At 34.3% G+C, this 24,413-nt stretch overlaps 1 protein-coding gene across 1 annotated transcript in view; it reads right to left on the bottom strand.

The window, feature by feature from the left end:
* Positions 1 to 4,897: 4,897 nt before the first annotated feature.
* Positions 4,898 to 24,413, bottom strand: part of LOC145693616 (inter-alpha-trypsin inhibitor heavy chain H4-like) — a 139,083-nt gene continuing 119,567 nt past the window's right edge. The window contains exons 15-17 of the mRNA XM_081769769.1: positions 15,094 to 15,218; positions 7,787 to 7,920; positions 4,898 to 5,300 (exon numbers count right to left, since the gene is read on the bottom strand). Coding sequence (XP_081625895.1) covers positions 5,219 to 5,300; positions 7,787 to 7,920; positions 15,094 to 15,218 — 341 coding nt within the window. The 3' untranslated portion in view covers positions 4,898 to 5,218. The remainder of the gene's footprint in view (positions 5,301 to 7,786; positions 7,921 to 15,093; positions 15,219 to 24,413) is intronic.

The raw sequence follows: 24,413 nt of genomic DNA, 5'->3' as shown, positions 1-24,413 counted from the left end.
GTTACCAACACAAAGCAACAAATGTTGTCTTTCTATTCCAGAATACTGTGTGGGTTGCCCATATATAGTTTACCCAAATTTAACGGGTCTCATATCAGTGCACTTCGGATTTAACGGCCAGAACTTTACTAATGTAGGTAATGCAGTTGGAAGAAAGTGAGGCAACAACTTCGACCAGATTTTTAAACACGCATTGATGGATGTAATTGTAATATAACGTGGTTATTATACAGAAACAACATTCAACGCACGCGAAAACAACTGAAGCTTAAAACTCACATCCTATTCTCCACCCTCACAATAAGCAGTTGTAAAGAGTTTTCGGTATTGACGTGGTATACAAATTAAATATTTTATATTCACATTATATAACATAATTTTAATGTAATATCGTATTTTGAATATTGTAATATTTACGGTGCATGGGTGTTTCTTTTCCTTCGCCTTTTATTATGAAAGTTGAAAAAAAATCTTGTACAGTTTAAAATACTAATACAACGTATTACAAATTAGTGATTTTTACAAGTTCTTAAGTGTTCCTCAAACTTAAGCACAAGGAAATATTCCCATTGCAGCACGGAGGTTGAGATTGACGACTAAGAATGACCTTGCCGGTAGCACTTGGGTCTATGATTACTCCTGCTCGTTGCAGCATGGAGGAAAGGTGAGGATACCTCTTACCTGTTTCAGCACGGAGATAGAGATAAGAATCTCCTCTCCGTTGTAGTACAGAGATAGGGTTAATAGAGTCTCTTCCGCCAGTTGCAGCTTGGAGATAAAGGAGTATATATTGCCCGTTGCAGCTAGAGATATTAGGCAAGGAGTGACCAGTTGAAAATTGACGTCTTCTGACTTGGAACGTCCGTTTATATAGCAAATCTTCACGGTGTTCGTGGAGGGGTGTCGCGTGTCGGACAGTGTCCTCTTCGTTTCCGTCCGTGACGACGCTATCTGTCGTCTGCTTGCTAGCAAATGGTGTTGAAACACATAGCTTTGTTTATCAATACTAGACATGTGGTGTTTACTGCCAATATAAGCAGATTTTGCAATATTGTCCATAACATAATTCGGAACTTAACAGACTTCCGATTTTACGAACATTATTTTCCGCAATTAGTCTGTTAGATCGAGGATTTGCTGTACTCGTATCAAATGAAACAAAGATGTAAAGTTCCAGTTTTAATTTACTTTTTTTTAACTTTACACACGGTAATTACCGAAGCACAGTATCATTATAACAAAGGGTTATCATTTGTATGAGGAAAAGACGTTACATTAAGTTACTTTAATATTATACTATATATATATATATATATATATATATATATATATATATATATATATATATATATATATATATATATATATATTGAAGCCAATTTTATCCAGTGTATACCTGAGCGTCAAGGGGGCTATAGCCCGTATAGCCTCCCTTGGATCCGCGCCTATATATATATGTTTTTATGAGATTATACAAGAATAACAAAAGTTTACATAGTTATAGGATGATTATGAACTACTAAAATTAACACAATCAGATTTTATAGTTGTGTGATTCTAGTCTGAAAGTAACCTCTTAGAATGATGAATATTATAAAAAAAAAAGTGTCGCGTTATAAAGAATAAGTAAGTAAGCGGATACCAATTATTTCTCATTCGTAGGTACTTACTTACATATAGTTTTAACATTGCAATAGCTAGTAACCATAAACTACGAATATTAAAATTAAAATTAGATTTCTCGTTACACATTTATATTGTATCATTAAAGATGACTCAACAATATTTTAATAAATTTCTATCCAACATTTGTACTCAGTCACTTTTCTAACTATATTTTTTTATTGCATTTTTAGTGTAAAAATGTCATGTCAAAGATTAAAATGTTTCTTTTACGATTTTATTTTAGCATTTAAATACTCTACTAACAAACACTTATGAGAATTCGGCAAAGTTTTGTACTTTCTGAATCATAACAATTGATATAATTAATTTCAAATATTTTAAAATACCTAGGTACTTTAAGTAAATTTGTAGTTGTTTAGTTTCATTGGCTCTTATCATGTTCCAACGATTATTCCACAGGCTTTTATCATGTAAAATGTTTATATTTCTTTTGTGTATCTGCTTATTTAAAACTAAAAACATAATATCCTGTTTTATGTTAGTAATATACACAATATAGTTAACAAACAGCCACTGTTGACTGTTTCCTAATGATGTTGAAAGAAATATTTGTTCAGATAAAAATAATCAAATGAATACAGGTTTACAGGCTTACATATATTTTTCAAATAAATGAAATAAAAATGTTTTTGTTACATGAATATTATATAATAAACGGTTCTTAACTGTGATTTCATGAAATGTTAAGACAAAAATCTCAGGATACTTTAATCTTGTAATTTTTTTCGATTACTTGATGAATTTTTATACCATGAATACATATTTTTTTTTCCGCAAAGTAAGTAGTTTATTTAGTTACAATCATAGACATTTAATTGAGGCGTTCACAAGCTAAAGCGATTAACTCCATTTTGTTATTATTATTATTATTATTATTATTATTATTATTATTATTATTATTATTATTATTATTATTATTATTATTATTTAGTTTTATACATTTTTGACTTGGAAAACATGCATTCTTTTCAGAGTCAAAATCGATTAATTTCATAGTTTAATAATTTGCCACTAGAATGCGTAAAAGTTCTGATCACTCTAAATTAAATACATTGTATCTACGTTACTAATATGCTCTCTACTGAAAAATCTTGTTTGATGGAGTAATGGATTTGGCATCTGAACGGCTCAATTCATAGTCATGAAAAAATATTTAAAATTGGAATTAAGATAATGTTTTACGCAAACAATTGCAATGTAGAATTAGAAATGAAACAATATATACATACGCATAAATAGAAAGAAATCTTTCACAGGCACACAAATTATTATTATAGACAACATGATACATACCACTCACATAAAATCTAGGACACAAATCATATTTCACTGAGAATATTTTGCGTTCGAAATAAGGTATAAAACATACAAAAACGCTCTCAACAACCCTTGACACTTCAGGTACTGTACAGCCTTTGATATAGAACGTATATTCATTTCCTTGAATAAGTTGTAGCGAGCATTTACACAAAAAGATTTATTTTCCTGTTCTGAGTCATAGCTCATTTATTTTAAACTAATAATTTTCTAACTCATTTATGCTCAGCAATGAATTTCTGAATCGATTTTAATCGGTTGAAATTTGAAGTAATAATTGCATTTATTTCTACAAAATTGGACATGTTGTTTACTTCTGATCAAGTAAATCACACGTGTCGAAAGAATCACACGTGATTCAAAATGTTACCTGAGTTTTGTGTTTTCACATTTCTATAACTCAAAATTGTATATTTCACGAAGAACACTTCTGGAAACTAAGAGATAGTCATAATAATGTAATAATATTACCATTTATTCTGAAAATTCAAATAGACTCAAGGAAAATATCAATGAATGCTCTTGAAAGATAATTGGGGGAAAAAATTACAAACAATTTGAGTTCTCAGTATCAAATTATTTACGTGGGAGTTTATTTGCTTAATTAATTAATCGGGGTGGTCTAAAGTGATTACATTTCAGTACACAGTAGTCACTAAAACTCGGCACTTGATAATCCGGTAGTCAAGGTAACTCGGCCACACCCTGGCAGGAAGAAAAAATCGGCACTTGATAATCCGGCAGTCAAGATAACTCGGCCTCACCCTGGCAGGAAGAAAAATCGGCACTTGATAATCCGGCAGTCGCGGTTACTCGGCCATATCCTGACAGGAAGAAAAAATCGGCACTTGATAATCCGGCAGCCAAGGTAACTCGGCCACACCCTGGCAGGAAGAAAAAAATCGGCACTTGATAATCCTGCAGTCAAGATAACTCGGCCACACCCTGGCAGGAAGAAAAAATCGGCACTTGATAATCCGGCAGTCAAGATAACTCGGCCTCACCCTGGCAGGAAGAAAAAATCGGCACTTGATAATCCGGCAGTCGCGGTTACTCGGCCATATCCTGACAGGAAGAAAAAATCGGCACTTGATAATCCGGCAGCCAAGGTAACTCGGCCACACCCTGGCAGGAAGAAAAAAATCGGCACTTGATAATCCTGCAGTCAAGATAACTCGGCCACACCCTGGCAGGAAGAAAAAAATCGGCACTTGATAATTCGGCAGTCAAGATAACTCGGCCTCACCCTAGCAGGAAGAGAAAAATTGGCACTTGATAATCCGGCAGTCAAAATAACTCGGCCTCACCCTGGCAGGAAGAGAAAAATCGGCACTTGATAATCCGGCAGTCCAAATAACTCGGCCATACCTGGTAGGGCGAAAAAAATCCACACGCAGACACGTTCAGTGTCATTGTCCGCATGCGTGTGTCCCGTCTTACCGCATAAAGTATTTTTCCGAGGTCTGTCTTATCAGATAAATTACTGTACAGTGTGTATTCATTAATTTTCATGTTCGTGTATAGTAAAGGCTCTATGCTTCATAGAGTACCGGTACGTAGCTATCCTTTGTTTAAGGGTAATTGGGTAGTTTATTCTCTGTTGTATTCTTAAGCAACCAATGCATACAAGTAGGTCTACATTATTATATTTTCTAAAGAAACACTCGTACTTATTCTTTTTTTTTAAAACCCCTTTCACGATAATCCGGCATTTTCACAATGTCAGCCACGCTTCAGTCCCCATTAGGTCGAGTTTTCGGCACTCTACTGTATATGTCAAATTATCACTCTTTCAAGTCACCAAATTCCTACATGTTTCATGTGAGTTTCCTATTTTAATGTATTTATAATTGTTAACAGTTTCTACTCAAATTGAAAATAAAACAAAACAGTATTTAGTTCAGAATTAAGTTTTACTATCATATAGTGAAAGATTAGAGCGAAAACACGTCTTTTTTAAATAAAAAATTATCCGTAACAAGCAATTTTTATATTAGCAACATATGAAAGACGTAACATGTAAAGATATCACATTTATCATTTCTTAAAGAATATTAGAGCACTGTTCAAGAAAATTACAAAAATCCTATTTACTAAAATGGACTTGTAATGAAGCGAATAATACAGTTTACTTTCGATTTTTTTTTAAAAAAGAAAAAAAACATATACTTTACATATTGTGAATTAAATCAGGAAATGTAGTTAATCATTACACTTATGGATCTTCAGGAATCGAATCCTCATCTTGCTGGTGATTGGATGGATATAATTCATCTGGACAACAGACACCAATGAATCTGTAAGCAGTTAAAATCATATAAAATTTTTCCACACTAAAGATATTTTAAAATAATAATATTGGTTTCCTATCTTTACTTAAATACAATTTTACATAGCTTTAACTTTGTTAGTTTGTGAATTACCGAAGTTGAGGAAAGACAAGTCAGTTTTTAATTGCGGAAGGAATCCGTACTTCATTTATTTTAGCAAATATTTATTATAATTACAAACTCCAGTATTTAACGCTTAACCCCTCTTCTGTGTAATTTTTGGAATAAGGCTTGTCCTTACCTGTGTAATTTCTTTAAAACATTCTTTACAGTTTCGCACAGAAATGGTTCAGAATACCTCTGGAACGCCTGGAACAATTTCAACCAAACTTTGTACGTTGATGACCTTAGGCATGCAAATGAAATAGCCTATAGATGGATAAGACACCCTTTGTACCCAGGAGAGAGGGTTGGGGTGAAAAGGGGTGACATGTAAAAGTAACCAAAAATCACCGATATTACTCTCGACTAAATAATTTTTGAGATCGCTTACATGAATAGGGACACAGCTCATGCCGTGTAAGTCCATCGTCCTTCATCATAAAAATATTATGCTTTTAGCAAATAACGGATTATTCAGACAAACACAGGTCCGACTACGCAAACATTTCTCAGAAGTAATATTATGTCAAACACAGAATGTGTAACAAGTAGCCTACTCCTGATTGATTATTTCAACGAACACAAGGAAGGGGTTAACGTCAAGTTCCCGTTAACGTCAAGTTCCCGGTTAATTCCTGTTCTAAATTTTAATTAGTGAAAATATGACTGCTTAACGCTTAACCTCGACTTCACGTTTAACAGATTTATTACATGTAATTTCTCTTAATTCCTGTTCTAAATTTTAATTAGTGAAAATATGACTACTTAACGCTTAACCTCGACTTCACGTTTAACAGATTTATTACATGTAATTTCTTGAAATTCTTATTCTAATTCAAAAAGTAACACATATTCAAATAAATTTAAAAGAAGAGAACCATTTCAATTAATATTTCTGTACAATTCAAAGAAAGAAAAGAATAGAATTGATCTCTCAATGAGCAGAAAAACATAGATGTTCAGGTAATTAACAAAAATTAAGTCTACGTGAGGAAACAAAGGCAATACAATAAGCAGCAGCTCGAAAATTTAGGTTTGTACAATTGTCTTGATTATTCTATATAGATAAAGTAAAATATGAAAGAAAGTAATATTCTAGCCAAAAATTGATATTCAGATATTTGAGATGAGCGTGGTTATTAATATTTATATCTTTAGCATATTCATCATCATAAGTAATCTTCCATTATTGGCAGGTCGCTTGCTGCAACTGAGAAGCTTCCATGCTCCACGGTCTTCCGCTAACCTCTTCGTCTTCACGTACAATTTATTTGTTTTGATACCGTCCATTAATTGTAGTCTCCTTAGCCCCCTCCCTCTCTTGTCTGCCACCATACCCTCTAATACGTCCCTCATGATACAGTTCCTTCTTAGTCAATGTCCCAACCAGATTCCTCTTCCTCTTCCTAATAATACCTAAAATTGTTCTTTTCTTTCCCACTATTTCTAACACCCTCTCATTCGTTTTTCGCTTGATCCAGCTAATTCTGACCATTCTTCTCCACACCCACATTTTGAAAGCTTCCAGTCTTTTTTTCATTTTTGTGTAATGTCCATGTTTCTGACCCATGCAGTACAATACTCCACACGAAGCATTTTATGAGTCTTTTTCGCAACTCTTTATTCAAGGGCCCACAAAATAGTATTTTCTTCTTCTTAAAGGGTTCTTTCACCATTCCTATCCTTGCTTTTAGTTCACGCTCACATTTTATATCATTACTAATAATACTACCCAGGTATCGAAAACTAGTCACCTGTTCTATTTTCACCCCTCATACTTCTCTATTTGACACCGACCGCTTCGTTCCAATCACCATGGCTTTTGCCTTTCTAACATTTATTTTCATCCCATATTCCTCATAGACCTTCCTCAAGTTTTCTAACACCTTATTGCTTTTCTCTTCAGATCCTACAACAAGCGCCATATCATCTGCAAATCGTATACACCTAATTTGATTCTACCTTCTACTGAAATGCCGTCTTCATTTTGTGGACTTCTTTTTACTATCTCTTCTTGATAGATACTAAATAATGTAGGCGAGAGCATATTATTAATATGTAAATAATTATTTTACTTATTATCCGTACCAGTGGCGTATTTACGATTTTGTTTCGGTGGGCTTTGCTAACTTTCGGTAGCGGCTTTGCCTGTAAATGTGAAAATTCAGCAAGATATTTCATATACGTACTTTACTATAGTAAGTAAGATTTCGGGGGGGCTTAAGCCCGGAAGCCCCCCACCCTAAATACGCCACTGTTCGTAACATAATGCGTTCAAATGACTAAAAGATCAGAAATACAGTTAATGAATATCAGTATCTTCTTACATATTTACACAAACATTTTTTTACCTGTCTATTTTGCAGGAAAAATCAAGGAAAGATCGAAAATTGTCTGAGAATACTTTCAGTACGCAATGGGGTAGATGCCTACAGTGACCAGGAAGACCAAGTGGCGTTGAACATTCGTCATATTCAATATTTGTCTGAAAAAAAGGATTCATATAAATACATAGATAAATAAAACTGTACACTTGTACAATATGCATCAAAAGAAAATAGTATATTTTATATACAGTCTGTATACAGACTATCTCAGCATTTCTCAACTGCTGTGTCGGAATTTACACGGGAGGGGATGAATGGGGATTTAACTGAACAGCTGCCAAGGTCTGGAAGCCCAATTTCTGCAACCACCTCAAACAACATTGCTGTTGGTCATTAACCCTCGGAACACCAAGATATTTTTGGGTTACATGGAACACCAACGGGGAGCTTCTGAGGCCCACAACTTAAATGTCATTATTTCTCACGGAAAATAATTTATCTTGTCTGATATGAGCTTGGGGTGTCCAAGACATCATATATTATTATTTTGTATTACTACTAGGTTTCTAAGTACAGTGTTGCCAACTATATGTGTATAATTGTTTAAGTTACCATTTTTTATTGATGACAGTAACTATGACCTATTTATTTTATTTGTTTGTGTAGAAAAACTATCAAACAAATCAATAACAACTTATTACAGTATATTATGTGTACAAAGGCGGCTTCTAAAAGCATTTTGGTGTGGTACAGTAAAATGGGGTAGAATGGGGACGAGTGAGGTATATTTTAGTATTCCAATGAATTCAGGATTAATCTTGTGTAATTCCATCCCGGTTATCCTTGGAATGGCGAAATTCTTTCAAATTTTGTTTCCACGAAAAGATGGACAGTGTGAGGGACCTTCATTAGACACTATAGGGGATGTCACCAGAGAAGCAGTGTTGCCAACCCAACAAAAAGTTAATTTTTTCTAGTAGCATAACATCAGGTTTTTTCACCTATGGAATGAACATGTAACACGTAAGCAAAGAAGCTACAACTTGTCTGTCAGTTTTGTAAACTAACACCACTACAGCGTCATGAATATTACAAGAGATTCACTGCAAGGCATAGTTCCTTTCCATCACTATTGAAGCTATTGAAACTTGATTCTCTCTTTCTTATATATATATATATATATATATATATATATATATATATATATATATATATATATATATGTGTGTGTGTGTGTGTGTGTGTGTGTGTGTGTGTAGCAGGTTTGAATGAATAAACTAATAGAAAATAAAATATTTAGGTGCCAAAAAATAATCAGAAAAAATATATATATACTAATTTTTATACCGTGCAGTTGGCAACACTGCACCAGAATAATAGCTCAGAGTCACCCTGCAAGTTGTAATACCAAAATTGCTTCAAAGGAAAGTAAAATAAGTAGCCAAGACACCGGAATATAACACCGTCACCGAACAGTGTGTGCGGTGAATAGTCCCTTAGTACTACCAGGAGGGGGGCTCTGAGGCCCACAACACTTTCTTTATTTATAAATAGAAAAAACAAAACACTAAAAACTAAGCAAGTACGTTTTTTGATTAATGGGGTCAAGGTTGACAATATCATTTTTTTTAGATTTTTTATGCAATTAGAAATGTTAGAAAATATAACAAAAATAATTTGTGGCCCTCCGAATCCCCCCCCCCATTCCCTGGTGTTCCTAGGGTTAAGGACAAAAATCTAGCCGCTGAGAATATCTGTAACCTTACACAATTCTCTCATTGTATTTAGGGAAGAATTCTTACAGACGACTTCAAGCTGTAAACTGACAGAAAAATATAACTCGAAAATTGTAAACCGTTATTGTGAAATTGAGAAAGTTTTATATACACCTCGTAATTAAAATAAAGTTTGTTTATGATTATCTTTAATTTGATTAAGGATTTGATGTGTGAAATAAATGTTTAATAGTGGCAAACAATAATATTAAATTTGTTATCTCATAGACTCAAACTGGTTTATGCTTTCTTTGCATTATAGAGTTTATGTTTTGAGTGATTACTATATTTGAAAATGTAGGGGTAGACCAGTGACTTTCGTAGTGTCAACATCCCCTAGTGTGGATTGCAGAAGAGGAAGGAGATCGAGTGAAAATATCATCTTTTTCGCTGTGTACATACATTCCATTAAGCACAAATACATTTACACGTACTCATAAATATTTCACACCTTTTTATTTCATTTCATTTTCACTTTTACCTACTTTATCACTTTGACCATCTGCGTAGCTGGTCCTCTTCTTCTCGCTGAATCTCTTTCCCGATTTTGACTTTATTTTATCCCTACTGTGACGATTCTTTGCTTTACCTGATTTTGACATGTTTCTATTTAATCATGCTTCTACCGAGTTCTACTTCTTAATTCTTTCTATTTCTCAGATGTGTAATTCCGGTACTTCTACTTTCATATCGACCATTCAATGCAAATGGCGTCGTCTGCCATTTGTAATATTTGTTATAATAATTCAAATTCTATATAGATAATTCAATTATTCTACGCTTTTAGCACACTTAGCCTCAGTTGTTGGTGCTCCTATTCAGGGGGGGCGCCGCAAACTGAGATTACGAACTATGCCGAACACGTGTGACGTCATGTGGTAAGCACAGCCAAGCCAGTGATGTCAGTTTGCGGGAAATTTCCCGTAAAATGCGAAATTCTGAGCACTGGCGGGAATGCGGGAATTTTTCTTTAAAATAAACGGGAAATGGAGACATTCTCAACTTTTTAAAATACGCTATAGACGAACAAATATTCCATCATATATTGTATCAAATATTTCATCAAAGTGGAATTTGAACATTAATGATACCAAGTTGTATGCAACTTTTGGTTGGTTACAATATTTGACACAGCTGCTCTAAATTAGAACTTGTTCTATTTCTATCCAACATTATATCAAATAAAACAAACGAAAATCGCTATGCGGTGGCACTAAAATTGAGTATGTGGACACGGAAAGCAATTGACATTATTTTGATGCATACTAGCAGTAATCTGTTTTGTATAACTATAAAATTAAAGAATATTAGTGCTAAGTACTACAGGCGACTTCCCAAAATTGGCGTAGATTGAGAATATTCCGTGACTTTTTTTTAAAAAAAAGCAAACATTTTTTCATTTTTCTTGATTTAAAAGATTTCTTAAGACGTTCTGGCATGTTATTACTTTGGCGCATGCTCAGATTATTGCGTACAGATTGACAATATGCCTGTATATGATGTGTATGGAACGATCATGTGCTATTTTGTTATATGTAGTTATTTCTTCACGAAATTAATTTAATGCCTTAAAAATTGTTTCTCAGGGTAGGAGTTGCATTCATGAGTGCAGATTCACTTTACGAAGACTTTCTTTAAGGGTCTTCACTTCAGCAAAATTAAAACTATCGCTAATTTTAGTTTTTCTATAATATCTTCAAAACTAATAAAAATATTCGAAAAGCAGAAATGTTTATTGTTTTAAATCATTTATTTATGTTTAAATTATGATCATTTTCATTGATTGATATCGTTTAGATAATTGGTGACAGACGACAGGGACAGATATCTGCACCTTAAATTAAACCGCAATTCCTAAAAGAAGGAAGAAGACAAGTGATATACACACTGAAAAGTGATACACATAACATTCCCTTCCAAACCATAAAGAACGACATAGTGTTCGTTACAAAAAAGTGTACACAGTATTAAAAAAAAAAAAAAAAAAAAAAAAATTTACCTTATCATGCATAACTATAAATAATACCTTTTTATACTACGAGAATGAATTCCATTGCACATCATAGTCTGTCTAAAGCGGTATTTTTTAAAATTGTTTACTACTAGATGTAAACTATATCTATTTAGGTTAGCGGGAAATTTTGCATCACATCGGGAAATTTTGTGGCTTTGGACAGGAATTTTGCTGCAAGAAAATACTCGCGTCTGCTTACCCGGTGACGTCACACATCCAACGATTGGGCTGGCGCAACCTGTAGTGTATATACGAACCTTGCTCCTATTAAACACCATTAATGGTGAAGAAGAGAAAGATTCAAGCTATTTTGCGACTTTTCATCATAGGTTACAGATCCCTTACCAAGTTACTCATATTCTTTAAGTTTACTTTCCATCATAAAGGAAAAAAAAAAAAAAAACCTTCTTACAAATATAAACTTGCTACACATGAAGTGCTGAATGAACTAGCACATTCTATCCTTTAGCTCACTAGTTTCCCATACGATAATAAGATTCAGTCAATACAGGGTCCACACTGATATTCTAATAATAATTTCCCTGTATTTCCACGACTAAGTAAATTTTCCCTGATCTGTGACACCATGAACACTATCATTTATGGTTAGATTTAGAAAAATATTAATTTTCTTAATCGGACTCCATGCTAACACGTCCTGTACACAAATCCTTAAGATACAGCCAATACAGGATTCACACTGATATTCTAATATTGATTTCCCTCACTTTCCACGACTAAGTAAATTTTCCCTGATCTGCGGCAGCATGAACACTATGATTGGTGGTTAGGTTTAGAAAAATATTAATTTTCTTAATCGGACTCCTTGAGCTAATACGTCCTGTACACAAATCCTTTACCTCACTAGTGCTTCATATACGATAATAAGATACAGCCAATACATTGTTCACACTGATATTCTAATATTGATTTCCCTGACTTCCCACGTCTGAGAAAATTTTCCCTGATCTGCGACACCATGAACACTATCATTTATGGTTAGGATTAGAAAAATATTCATTTTCTTAATCGGATTCCATGAGGTAACACGTCCTGTACACATAGCCTTTAGATCACTTGTGTTTCATATACGATTATAAGATACAGCCAATACAGGGTTCACACTGATATTCTAATGTTGATTTCCCTGACTTTCCCCGTCTGAGAAAATTTTCCCTGATCTGCGACACCATGAACATTATCATTGGTGCTTAGGTTTAGAAAAATATTCATTTTCTTAATGGGATTTCACTATTAGCATAGCCGTCCAACCCTCCTGTTTTTTTACTGTTTTAATGCAATATAAGCTTATTTTGTTCCTGTAAATATACATTATGAGTTAAACTTTCTGTGTTTGGAATACATTGGAACGCTAATACCAAACAATAACTATACACTAACGATAGCTTTAGTACCTCGGTATTCTGAATACTCATAAACAAATATCATAATTTAGCATATGTCTTTGATTACCTACAACCAACAGTCCGAACTTATTTCTCTTCTTCTGTAGCATTTGAATTTTTGATTTGGTTTATTGTTAGTCTTTCAGGGCAGTATTCAGAGATAATTCATTAATCAAGTCTTAGCCATGCGATTAGTTTGTAAAATCTTTGAGTTTTACGTCCCACGATTATGCCGGCTAGGCTAAAGGAGACGGTGATGATGAGAAATGAATGAAAATGGTGGAATGAATGAAAATGGTGGGAGAAAACGGGAGAATCCCGAAAAAACCCACGCACACAGTGTTTGTCCACCACAAAGTTCACTTGGCGCGAGCTGAGATCGAACCAGGAACCCCATGCAGCATAGGTGAACGCTCTACCACTGAGCCACCGCGGCTCTACGCGATTAGTTAGTGTTGTATTACCTCTCTACTGAGAAGAGTGTATTTTTTTGGTATTCAGAGTCTGCTTAAAGTTCAGCTAATAAGTTGATTTGGGCATGATTAACTAATATAACCCCAACACTTCGAGAAAAATAAACGCGCCAACTACGGAAATCTAGACGTGTATATGCGTAGTCTGTAAAAATGAAAATATATGATATACGAAATTTGAAATGTTTTCTTTGTTGTTTGACATCAAAACAACTTATAAATTGTTACGAAATCGAATTATAACTAACTTATTCATTTCTGAGGGATGTACTTACGGGAGGAATAAGTAGAAGTCATTTAATATTATTGACAATAGAAGGATTATGTAGAAATTATAAGAGAAGATAATCCATCTGTAGTATGTATCCCTCAGAAAACTGCAAATTTTCTACACATCTTCCACTGTTCACTTTAAGAAACAGTTTTGCTATTGTAGAGGACTCGGCTTAATAGCTGGTTCATAGTTAACTCACCCGATGAGGTGAAAGGAAAGAAAGAAAGAAAGGTAATTAATTGCCTTTGTATTCTCATAATGTAAGTTTCTTGTGGCTAAACCTCTGCTCTAAATTAATTAGTTACATGTGATTAACTTAGCTGACTACAACGTGCTAATCATAGATTTTGAATACACTTGTGACAAGCAAGCATTATCCAAACCCTTAGTATGGAGCTAATCAAAAGTCAAAAGGACTCTGCGTAAGGCTATCAAAGTCTAACATACTTTGACACTGCTCAAACTTCATATCTAAAGATAATTTACCTTTAGCAGCCTTCTATGTATTGTCTTCTTTTTATAATATCTCTTGATTCTTTCAGTTGTTTTTCATATCCACTGAAGGAACTAAAAAAATAAATCGTGACTCTTCTGTGAAATAAAGCGGATTTCTCTGAGTTTTGGCATATTTTGAAGTATTTCCCTAACTTTCCTCATCTCATCTTAATCTCTTTGACTTTGAACCCTGTAATATCTGCTGAACATTACAGCAGTAATATTAGTAAGCGAAAAGTAGTCACAATGAGTGCATATTCTGATCGAATTCATCATTTAACATTATTAAAGGCAATATTGGAACAATCTGACTTTAACGTAGCATATGCCGAGTTTCAAGTGCATTGGTAGGCTAATTGGGACCCTTGTGTATTATCAACCATTTCCAGAAGACATATTAACTATCTTAAACTATGACCTCCACCACGACCTTTGTCAACTACACCAGAAAACACCTAAGACCTAGTTCACAACTAATTAATGAATTAAATGATGTCTCTTAGAGACTCTTCAGCAAGCATACCCGTTGCTTATTCGTTGATTATTCCTTACTCGAAAATCTAAATAAAACATCAAAAATGGCGAACTAACTCAGATTGACGCTTTTTAATCTTTCTCGTCATTTTTCTACTTTTTCTACTTTAAGAACATCCCATAGATGACTGATACACAATTTTAATATCTTTGTATGTGCAAAATTCAATTCATGCTTTATATTTTAAAGTAATACTATTACTTCATAAATACATTCTTATCATGAATATCTACTAAAGCTGAGTTAAATGCTTGCCTAATTATGCCAACTTCAAGATATCAAATACGTGAATATAATACATAGAGAATTAGTACAATATAAAGTCCCCATTCCTTAGTACAACAAAATTTATATATTACCTCATTCATTCCTAGTTGGAACACCTCATGTGTATTGTTGTCAGCAGCTGGAAGATGAATGCCATAGTCATTTGAGACTCCCGGAAGCCACTCAAGGTCATCAAGACTCATTAAAGTCAAAGCTCCTTCATAAAAAACAGAGAAAGAATCATTCATATACATTCTCTGAAAGACATGCATTTTTGATTCAAATGTATTTTTAATGTACATCTATCTACGAACTTCATTTTTCAGAGGAAAGAGATAAATGTAGGTTGCAAATCATGACTACTACCATAGCTTTCACAGTAGTAACGGTTTCACACTCATCAGAAACAAGTTATTAAAGTAATAATTATAATATGAAGCAGAAGTTATTCTGAAAGTTACACTGGATTTGAAAGCAACTAGTATTTCAAACAGAAATCGTATCAATATGAAATAGCTTGTAAAACTTCATTAAACTTCAGATGTTCACAATAACGCACAGTTGTCAACGTCATACATCCATCTGTGCTCCAATGACTTCAAAACACTTCCCCAGCTGTTTTTGGAATCTCTTAACGACTTTACTTTTAATGCTTTGAACAATAGTATGAGTTGTAGTTTAAATGCTTTGAGCAAGAGTATGAGTTTGACTTTGAATGCTTTGAACAAGAGTATGAGTTTTGCTTTGAATGCTTTGAACAAGAGTATGAGTTTTACTTTGAATGCTTTGAACAAGAGTATGAGGTTTACTTCGAACAAGAATATGAAATTTTTTTTGAATGCTTTGAACAAGAGTATGAGTCTTACTTTGAATGCTTTGAACAAGAGTATGAGGTTTACTTTGAATAAGAGTATGAGATTTTTTGAATGCTTTGAACAAAAGTATGAGTTTTACTTTGAATGTATTCAACAAGAGTATGAGTCTTACGTTGAATGTTTTGAACAAAAGTATGAGTTTTACTTTGAATGCTTTGAAAAACAGTATGAGTCTTACTTTGAATGCTTTGAACAAGAGTATGAGTTTTACTTTGAATGCTTTGAACAAGAGTATGAGATTTACTTTGAACAAGAATATGAGATTTTTTTTTTTTTTGAATGCTTTGAACAAAAGTATGGAGTTTTACTTTGAATGCTTTTAACAAGAGTATGAGTTTTGTCTTGCAGTTCAAGAACACTTAAATATTTTTTAGCAAACAATTTTGTTTGAATGTCCCCCAATAACCAGAAGGCAAGAATTTTTGTCTCCTGTGACCAATTCTTCTCTTACCACTCAACAAGACAACTACTCACTACTGCATCTAAACTATCTATTTGTTTAACGATTTGGATATTATTCTGATATCTTTGTAAAATCCATTTAGACGCGAATTCGAAGTCAGCATCTACTTGGACAGTTTTGATATATATTTCATTCTTAATCAAATCCCCTTTCACTGTAATTTTTGGAAACCAATGAAAGCCAGTTTGTTGCAATATACAGGGTGTTACAAAAATGTGCCAAAATATTTTGGGAACAGATTCCTCCCATCAGAATATGGAAAAAAGTTCATATGAACTTGTGCTCGAAAGTGGATAATTTCAGAGTTATAGGGTGCCGAAAACGTGAAACAAATGAACTTTAAAAGTTTATAGCTCCACTACTATGGTACCTATCGTAGTCGGGTCAAGACATCACTGAGGAACTGATATGTGAAGTATCCAAATATACATGTTTAAGAATGCTCCAGTAATTGAACACTAATTTTTTGAGAGGTAGGTGGAAAGCGCCCCAAGCGGCCCTTCTAAAAATGATTGTGCAAGTACTGAAGGTCCTGAAAGATTGATATTCGGATAGTTTACCTACTAGTATCCTCAGTAATGTCTTGACCCGACTACGATCGGTCCTATAGTAGTGAAACGATAGACCTTTAAAGTTTTTTTTTTTTTCACGTTTTCGGCACCCTATAGCTACGAAGCTATACACTTCCGACCACAGGTCTATATGAACTTTTTTCTTCTTTCGATGTGAGAAATCTCATCCCAAAATTTGTGACAAGTTTTCAGAACAACCTGGATACAAGTCCTAGGTTGGAATTAAAATAACTAACGAATCAAGGTAAGTACGCGTAATATCATACACTTTTCACTACATCTGTCTACAATTTACTTGATCATATTAAATTCTACATATTTTAAAGGTGGCGTTAACAAATAATATACTTTTGTAATGATGTACTTTAAATAAACAAACTTTGACAGATTCAGAAACTTTATAAGTAGAAGGGGATTTCCATACAGCAGGAATCTACATCTAAAAGTGGACATTGAATTCAAATTTGCAGATTTCGACAAAGGTCAAAACGTCATCCAATTTAGGATGGCTTGGACGCAATTGTAAGTTGTTTCGTACTAATATTACCATACAGAGTATCTCAAAATTCTGGAAACAAAAGGAGTTTTATAGAACATGTTCGAAATTGCTTGTAACATGTTGAATCAACCAGTGCTGATGATAGTTTCAATCTACTAAGTAACACAGACATTGTGACAATTATGTTCTTGAAACAAAAATAGTGAGGCATTTCCCAAAAGAACGTAAGGATTCCCTATAACCTGGCAAGTAATCCTTACATTCCTATGAGAAATCCCTCGCACACATCTTGCAGAGATTTGAAACATACATTTTTCAATCGAGCAGGTATGACTTCCAATGTCATGTTCTAAACCGCACTCTCTATGTTGCATTGTTTTTGAATTACAGCCCTCTGAAATCCATTTTCCCACGCTTTCAGCACCTTATATGGCCGAAGCTATCCCTCAGTGACCAAAATTCCAAATGACTTTTTTTTTGGGGGGGGGGGGGTCGGCGTCGGGAAGCAGCTCCCGAAGTTTGTTCAAATAGTTTCTTACCATCTTGTATATATATATGTGTGTATATATATATGTGTGTGTGTGTGTGTGTGGTGTTTCAAGACAACACCGACAACGTTTGGTAGATGATTCCTAACACCAAGATAAGACGAAAAGTATAGAATAATCTGTGTGCACAAATGCTTCCTTTCGGAGTTACAGTCTGCGGAAAACATAAGAAAATGAACTTTAAAGGTCCATAGCTCCAAAACTATTCGACCTACCGTAGTCAGGTCAAGACTTCACTTTAGGGATGGTATCGAGACGAGACGAGACGAGACTTTACACAGTCTCGGTCTCGTCTCGGTTGATAAGTAGCGGTCTCGGTCTCGATCTCGTCTCGAGTCAAAAATCGCCGTCTCGGTCTCGGTCTCGTCTCGGTCAACAGATGCCTGTCTCGATCTCGGTCTCGGTCTCGAAGGCCAAGTCTCGGTCTCGAAGGCCAAGTCTCGGTCTCGTCTCGAAAGTCTCGAAATATATAGTGTGAAATTAAAATTGTGAAAGTATTATTATCGTACAGTCTGTCGTTTCCGCTTCTTATTTTTTTGCCTTCATTCTTGACTTAGAATTATGGTATGATGTACACTCATGTCCAAAATGATTGTCGCATATCTATAACTGTCTTCTTGTAAGAATATAATTTGATAATAATTTTGCAGGCTACTTTTAATACTGATATTATGTGTATAATCGGGAAATGTATATTTGTGGTAAATTTCATAGGAAAAAAATAAATACGAAAATTAGAATTAATAAAACAAAATGTTGCTAAATGAATGAGAAAGTTTTATTTTTGTTTTATTGTTCTTATTTACTGCTCTTTTGACACGAAATTTGCCACATACAAGTCTTTGCCGATTATTTACATACTAACATTATAAGAAATACCAGGCGAATTCGTTATCAAATTATATTCCCACAAGAACATATTTATAGACATTCGACAATAATTTTGGGCATGAGTGTACCTCTTCGTAGCTAATTTGCTAGCGCTAATGCTTTCCATGTGTGTGTTCCAGGTTCAATCATCAGTGGATACAACATACCCGGGATAAAACACTAATAGTAACTAATATTTCACTTTCAGCAATTGACTTTGTCTCGAATAGCTTCAGTACTGCCTATACAATTACACTCTATTAAATTAACCCCAGTACTATACAGTAGTTTATTTTCTTCCTTTGAATCAGAATTGTTCAATATCTCCTTACGGATAACGCAACACATAGCAGCACGAATGTATTTAATCGTAAAGAAATTGAAATTTTACAATTTCTCAGTTATTATCCAATACATTCTGCTTTAACTGTCATTTTAAAAACAGAATATAATATTCATTATCTTAACAAATAGAGTAAATTATTACTACAATATATTTTGTTTCAAATTGACCAAATGCTTTATTACCGTTTCACATATCAGTATTTAATTGACACTTTAAAACAGGAACTTCCTTAACCTTGTAGTGGGAGTTACGGCACTGATCTTTGCTATCTGTGGTCTCGGGTTGGATCACCAAACAAGTTAGATTCAAAGTACGATGTCTCGTATAGTTTGCGTCTCACTTTAAGTACATTCTGTTTCTTATACAAGTTCATAAGGTCGTAATGTATTATATAATCATATATCGAGTGCCGTAACATAGATTAAGCTTATTCCTGAGCTCTCAGCGGTGCATGTGATCTTTATTCGAGAAAACTAATCGTGCGTTCATTAAGTTGAAATTTTATATTGATTGAAAATTACTTGCGAAACATGAACATACATATTATATAAATATATAGGTAATTCGAGCTATATGTATCTATTTTCTCTGTCCCGGCAATTCGAGTGATTCTTAACTTTCTAGTTTTCTTTTCTATTCATTTTCGTAGTTTTGCTGCAATATGGAGAGACAAAAATATTTTTTTTTCGCTGTACGAATTTCGTTATATTTTGGATCCACTTTTACCCTACCTTACCCAGTAAAAGTTATATATATGAACTTTAGAGGTAGACTATGCTAATTCACTTTTTGGTCGAAATTGATTTTACAATACCTTTTTAATAGACTATGTTCTTTCTAGTAGTGTAATAATATAAGTCTAAAAGCATCCTATTACTTTGTAACTACTTAGTATAGTTTGAAAACCAGTACGATAGGTCTTACTCAAGGAACCGGTTTATCGCTTCTCCTGTAAAATTATGAAATTATAACTTGGTTTAGTTTATCTCTGTGGTCCAAATATAATAAAATCATAACCATAATCATAATCAACCATTATCAACCCACTGCTGGATGAAGGTCTTCTCTACAACTATTTATCTTGAGCAATTCTTTCTCAGGTTACTCCCCAGTTGTTCTTGATTTCGTCAAACCTTCTTGTACAAGAACATTTTGTTGGTTGTTTTTATCTCGTGGTATCCTGTCTAGAATTGTTTTTGTTCATCGATTAAAATTTCTTGCAATATGTCCAGCACATTTTCCAGTCCATATTAAAAATCATTTCATTAGTACGAGTCATTAGTTACCAAATAATTCATTTCTACTGTATATATTTGTGCTACAAATAGTTCAGATCCGCTACTTTTGGAGCACAGACACGCTAGTTTTTGATCTTCGAATCTGACAAAACTGACTCAATGATTTAAATCAACACAATGTGAGGACTGCATTTGGTCTAGTGGCTAGCACACTTGACTTCGGTTCGCGTGGTCCCGAATTCGATTTCCGGTGGGGGTACAGTTGAACGACCGGATTCCATTATAATCATTAGCTCCACGTCTCCTTTAGACGCCCTAGCATAATCGTAGGACACTAAAACAAACCAAACCAAAAATTAACACAATGTGTATTACTAACTGTAAGTCCTTGAATAACTTCATACAACTATGGTATGGATCAGTAGCGTAGCGTGGTATTCCGAAGTGGGGATGCCAAAGTTAGTCATTTGCACGACACAATACTATTGCAATCAGCAATACATAGCTATTCCGAGGGGAAATATAGGGTTATGACAAATTTAGAAGGGAGACCTCCCTAATTGGTGGCCTAGTGGGACATAGAGAAGCAAATGCGTGGATTAGGGTAGAAGCCAATAAGCAATTGTCTCAGCTTCTTCTTGCCACTACCGTTGTGACGAGAAAACTCAACCCCACTGTTGTATAAACATTGTTTCCAGTATAGCTCCCTTGGGCAGCTTCTGTCTCCCCATACCATACTTCAATCTCGTTCTTGAAAAAGTCGCCCCTACAAATTTGTCATCTTGGGTTCGGAACTCAGGCCCCCATTCGTGAATATGGGCCTGAGTGTATACGTATATCATTTGTAGATGCAAATAGAAAGTATTTAAACCAACTCTGGGGGCCTGTTTCTGCGTATGTATTTCGTTGTCAGATATCCAGATACTGAAGGTAGTTGAGTAAATCTGTCTTCAACATTCGGGGGACGGGTAAGGCCATTCCCATATTTTCTTAAAAAGCGATGTTCAAATATTTATGAAGTTGAAAAACAATGTTGTGGAGGATCAGGAAAGCAGAGTTGTCTTCAACATTGGGAGGAGGGTAGATTTGAGGGAAGAGGGCATATCCGAGGCTTTTTTCTGGGGGGGAGGGGAGATGAGACTCAAATTACAGTAGATGAAAAATCTGATTTCTGAGGTGAACCTATTGTAGGCGATGTAGATGAAATTGTAGTACATATCAGTATTAAAAATCAGTGCCGTGAACACATTCTGTAATCTGAATACATGCATATTTATAATTGATATGTTTCTACTAATGCATCCACAATGATCCAAATTAAAATTTTAAGACACTTGTTTTGTAATAATATAAATAATGACTTCCCCAAAAGTATGGAAGAAAATCAACTATGTATGGCGCAACAATACTCTTATTTGAGCGAAATTATGATGATCACAATACAGGAATTAAACAAATAGTTGAAAATAGACTAACAATACATTTAGATGGGAAATATAAAACCCCAATGCCACAATGATATTATGAAGATACAGAGCAAGAAATTACAGATATGAAAAATATAAGCTATTTATGCATTATGATCTTATGAATCCGTTAAATAATGGATATTCTATACATCAAATATTTTCCAAGAATGAGCCGCTAAAATGAATTATTTTTGAAAATTTATAAGGGACTAACAATAATTAATGACAATGACATATTAAAGAATATGATTTTTTTAAAAATGAAACAAGTCAAGGTACATCAATTTCATCTCACTTTCCTTTGTGGCAGTCGCATACAAATCTTCACAATTTCAAATCGGATTATTAGGGAACACAGTCCCCTTGTTCCACGATTGGAGGGGACATGTTCCCCTCATCTCCCCGGGATATGTGCGGGTGACTGAAGGGCCCAAGCAATCTTTGCGAGGGGTGGGCAGTGCTGGCTCTCTTGACCTACCAGATCTGTGACCGTGATTCTACAGAATGCTTTATGTTTATGCTTATGTGTGTGAGCTCCCTCAAAGAGTTTCTGGCAACGCCACTGGACACACTGTATATTATGAAGAAGATTAATAATATGCCTTTAATTACGATTACAATTACGATGTATTTCATTACGATTAAAGCATAACTATTCTTATACTATTATTTACATAACCGACTTGCTTCAAAAAGACAATTAACTAACCATTTCTGTTTTGTTCTATCTCCTTGATATCGCTCGTACGTTCTATACAGAAACTATAGCTTAGTTCAAAATAGATAGAGTTGGAAATACTTGAATATGCCAGCGTATATCTAAAGCAAAATGTAGAGTTGCAGGGATCTGAAAGGAAGTAGTTGGGCATGCGCATTCGACAGAAAGCAGACGAAAACCCCGTTGCTTGCAGTAGGCCTGTAAGCCCAAGGAACATAGCATCCGGATCCGACAAGAGGAAAGACAGAAAATGTGCATCTGAGTGACGCGCATGCGTAGGTTCCGCTTGTTACAGTACGGTGAGACGGTGAGAGAGCGCATCCAGAAGATTGCAGTGGGAATAATTGTGATAATAACAAGCAAACAATTTATATATAATGAAATACGTCGTTTTTTCTTATTAACAGGGGATGCCGGGCATACCGGCGTTCCCTTACGCTACGCCGCTGGTATGGATTGAGTTTGAGGTGGTCGGTGGTCAAACTAAAAGAAGTGAAATGTAACTAGAACTTTTAATTAACCGTGGTTTTGTGTACATCACGATTAAGACTTAGGGGAACAACTAGAGTTACTGAAAAGTTATCAATTACATTTAATTTCAGTTACAATTTGCATTTACATGTATTGCTGGAACCAAAACTTTGACATTAACATTAACATTATAAAGACTACGAAAAACATCGTCTTTTGAAAAACATTCTTGCACCATAAAACAAATTACGAGTAATTTTAAATTATTTTGGAGTTTAGCTACGTTATTTGCACTATATTTAGAATAATATTTAGCAATTTATTTAAGTTGGCAATACTACTTAAAATAATTGAACTGCGACTTGTAATTAAAACCACTAAAAACTATTGTTGTACTGTTATAGAAGCAAACTAAAGCAACAATCATTGTAAAAATTTAACACGAATACGTTATTTTAAGCAGTACAACAATCACTATCCATGTGTTTGGTATCTCTGAAACAGTTTGAAATAACAATTGTTGTAAATGACATTATGATCACAAGTCTTTTGGAAGCATCTACATGATGAGACGTGATATGTCAGCTCATTTTCGAAGTGAAGTCTCTAGAAAAAGTTAAATTTTTCATTTCTTGTAAACTTTGATCCTTCATTCATTCGAAATACATTATACCATGATCATAGTATTTGACGCTAAGATACAAATGATGCGCATTGCACCGTCTATGCCATTTGAATTATTAGAGATCTCCAAAATGTTGACGTTGGTGATACTGTATTGTTTTTTGTTAGACTGAATAATGTATGTGGTATTGTGGTTTTATTTAATATCTAAATTAGAAATAGGTAATACCTAACACAGTGCAATTTGAGAAAATACAACTTTATTTCGCGTTGGCAACACTGCTTGTTTATCTAGTGGTATTGCAGAGTATCTAAAAGAATTTTCCCTTCAATATTTCACACAACATGGTACAAATTTTCAGCATTTTCAAAGGCGTGGATCCAAGGGAAGGGCTATAGGCGCCATAACCCCCCTTAACGCTCAGGTATACACTATATCTATATATCTATCTATCTATTTATCTCTCTCTCTCTCTCTCTCTCTCTCTATATATATATATATATATATATATATAGAGAGAGAGAGAGAGAGAGAGAGAGAGAGAAGATTATATACAACAGCAGTGGATTTTGTTTCGGAAGAAGCTTGAGGAACGGATAAGAAACATTTGTGTTGTACGTGCAATGCGAAAAAATGATCACAAATTTATTTCGGGAGGGGCTTGAGCCCGACACCTACCCCCTAAATACGCCACTGTACATCAGTCAACCGTTCCCAT

The sequence above is a fragment of the Thermobia domestica genome, chromosome 8, assembly GCF_964235325.1.
Source record: "Thermobia domestica chromosome 8, izTheDome1.hap1.1, whole genome shotgun sequence".
Classification (NCBI taxonomy): domain Eukaryota; kingdom Metazoa; phylum Arthropoda; class Insecta; order Zygentoma; family Lepismatidae; genus Thermobia; species Thermobia domestica.
Note: the sequence above shows the minus strand (reverse complement) of the source record. Positions and strands in the feature narration are given on the sequence as shown.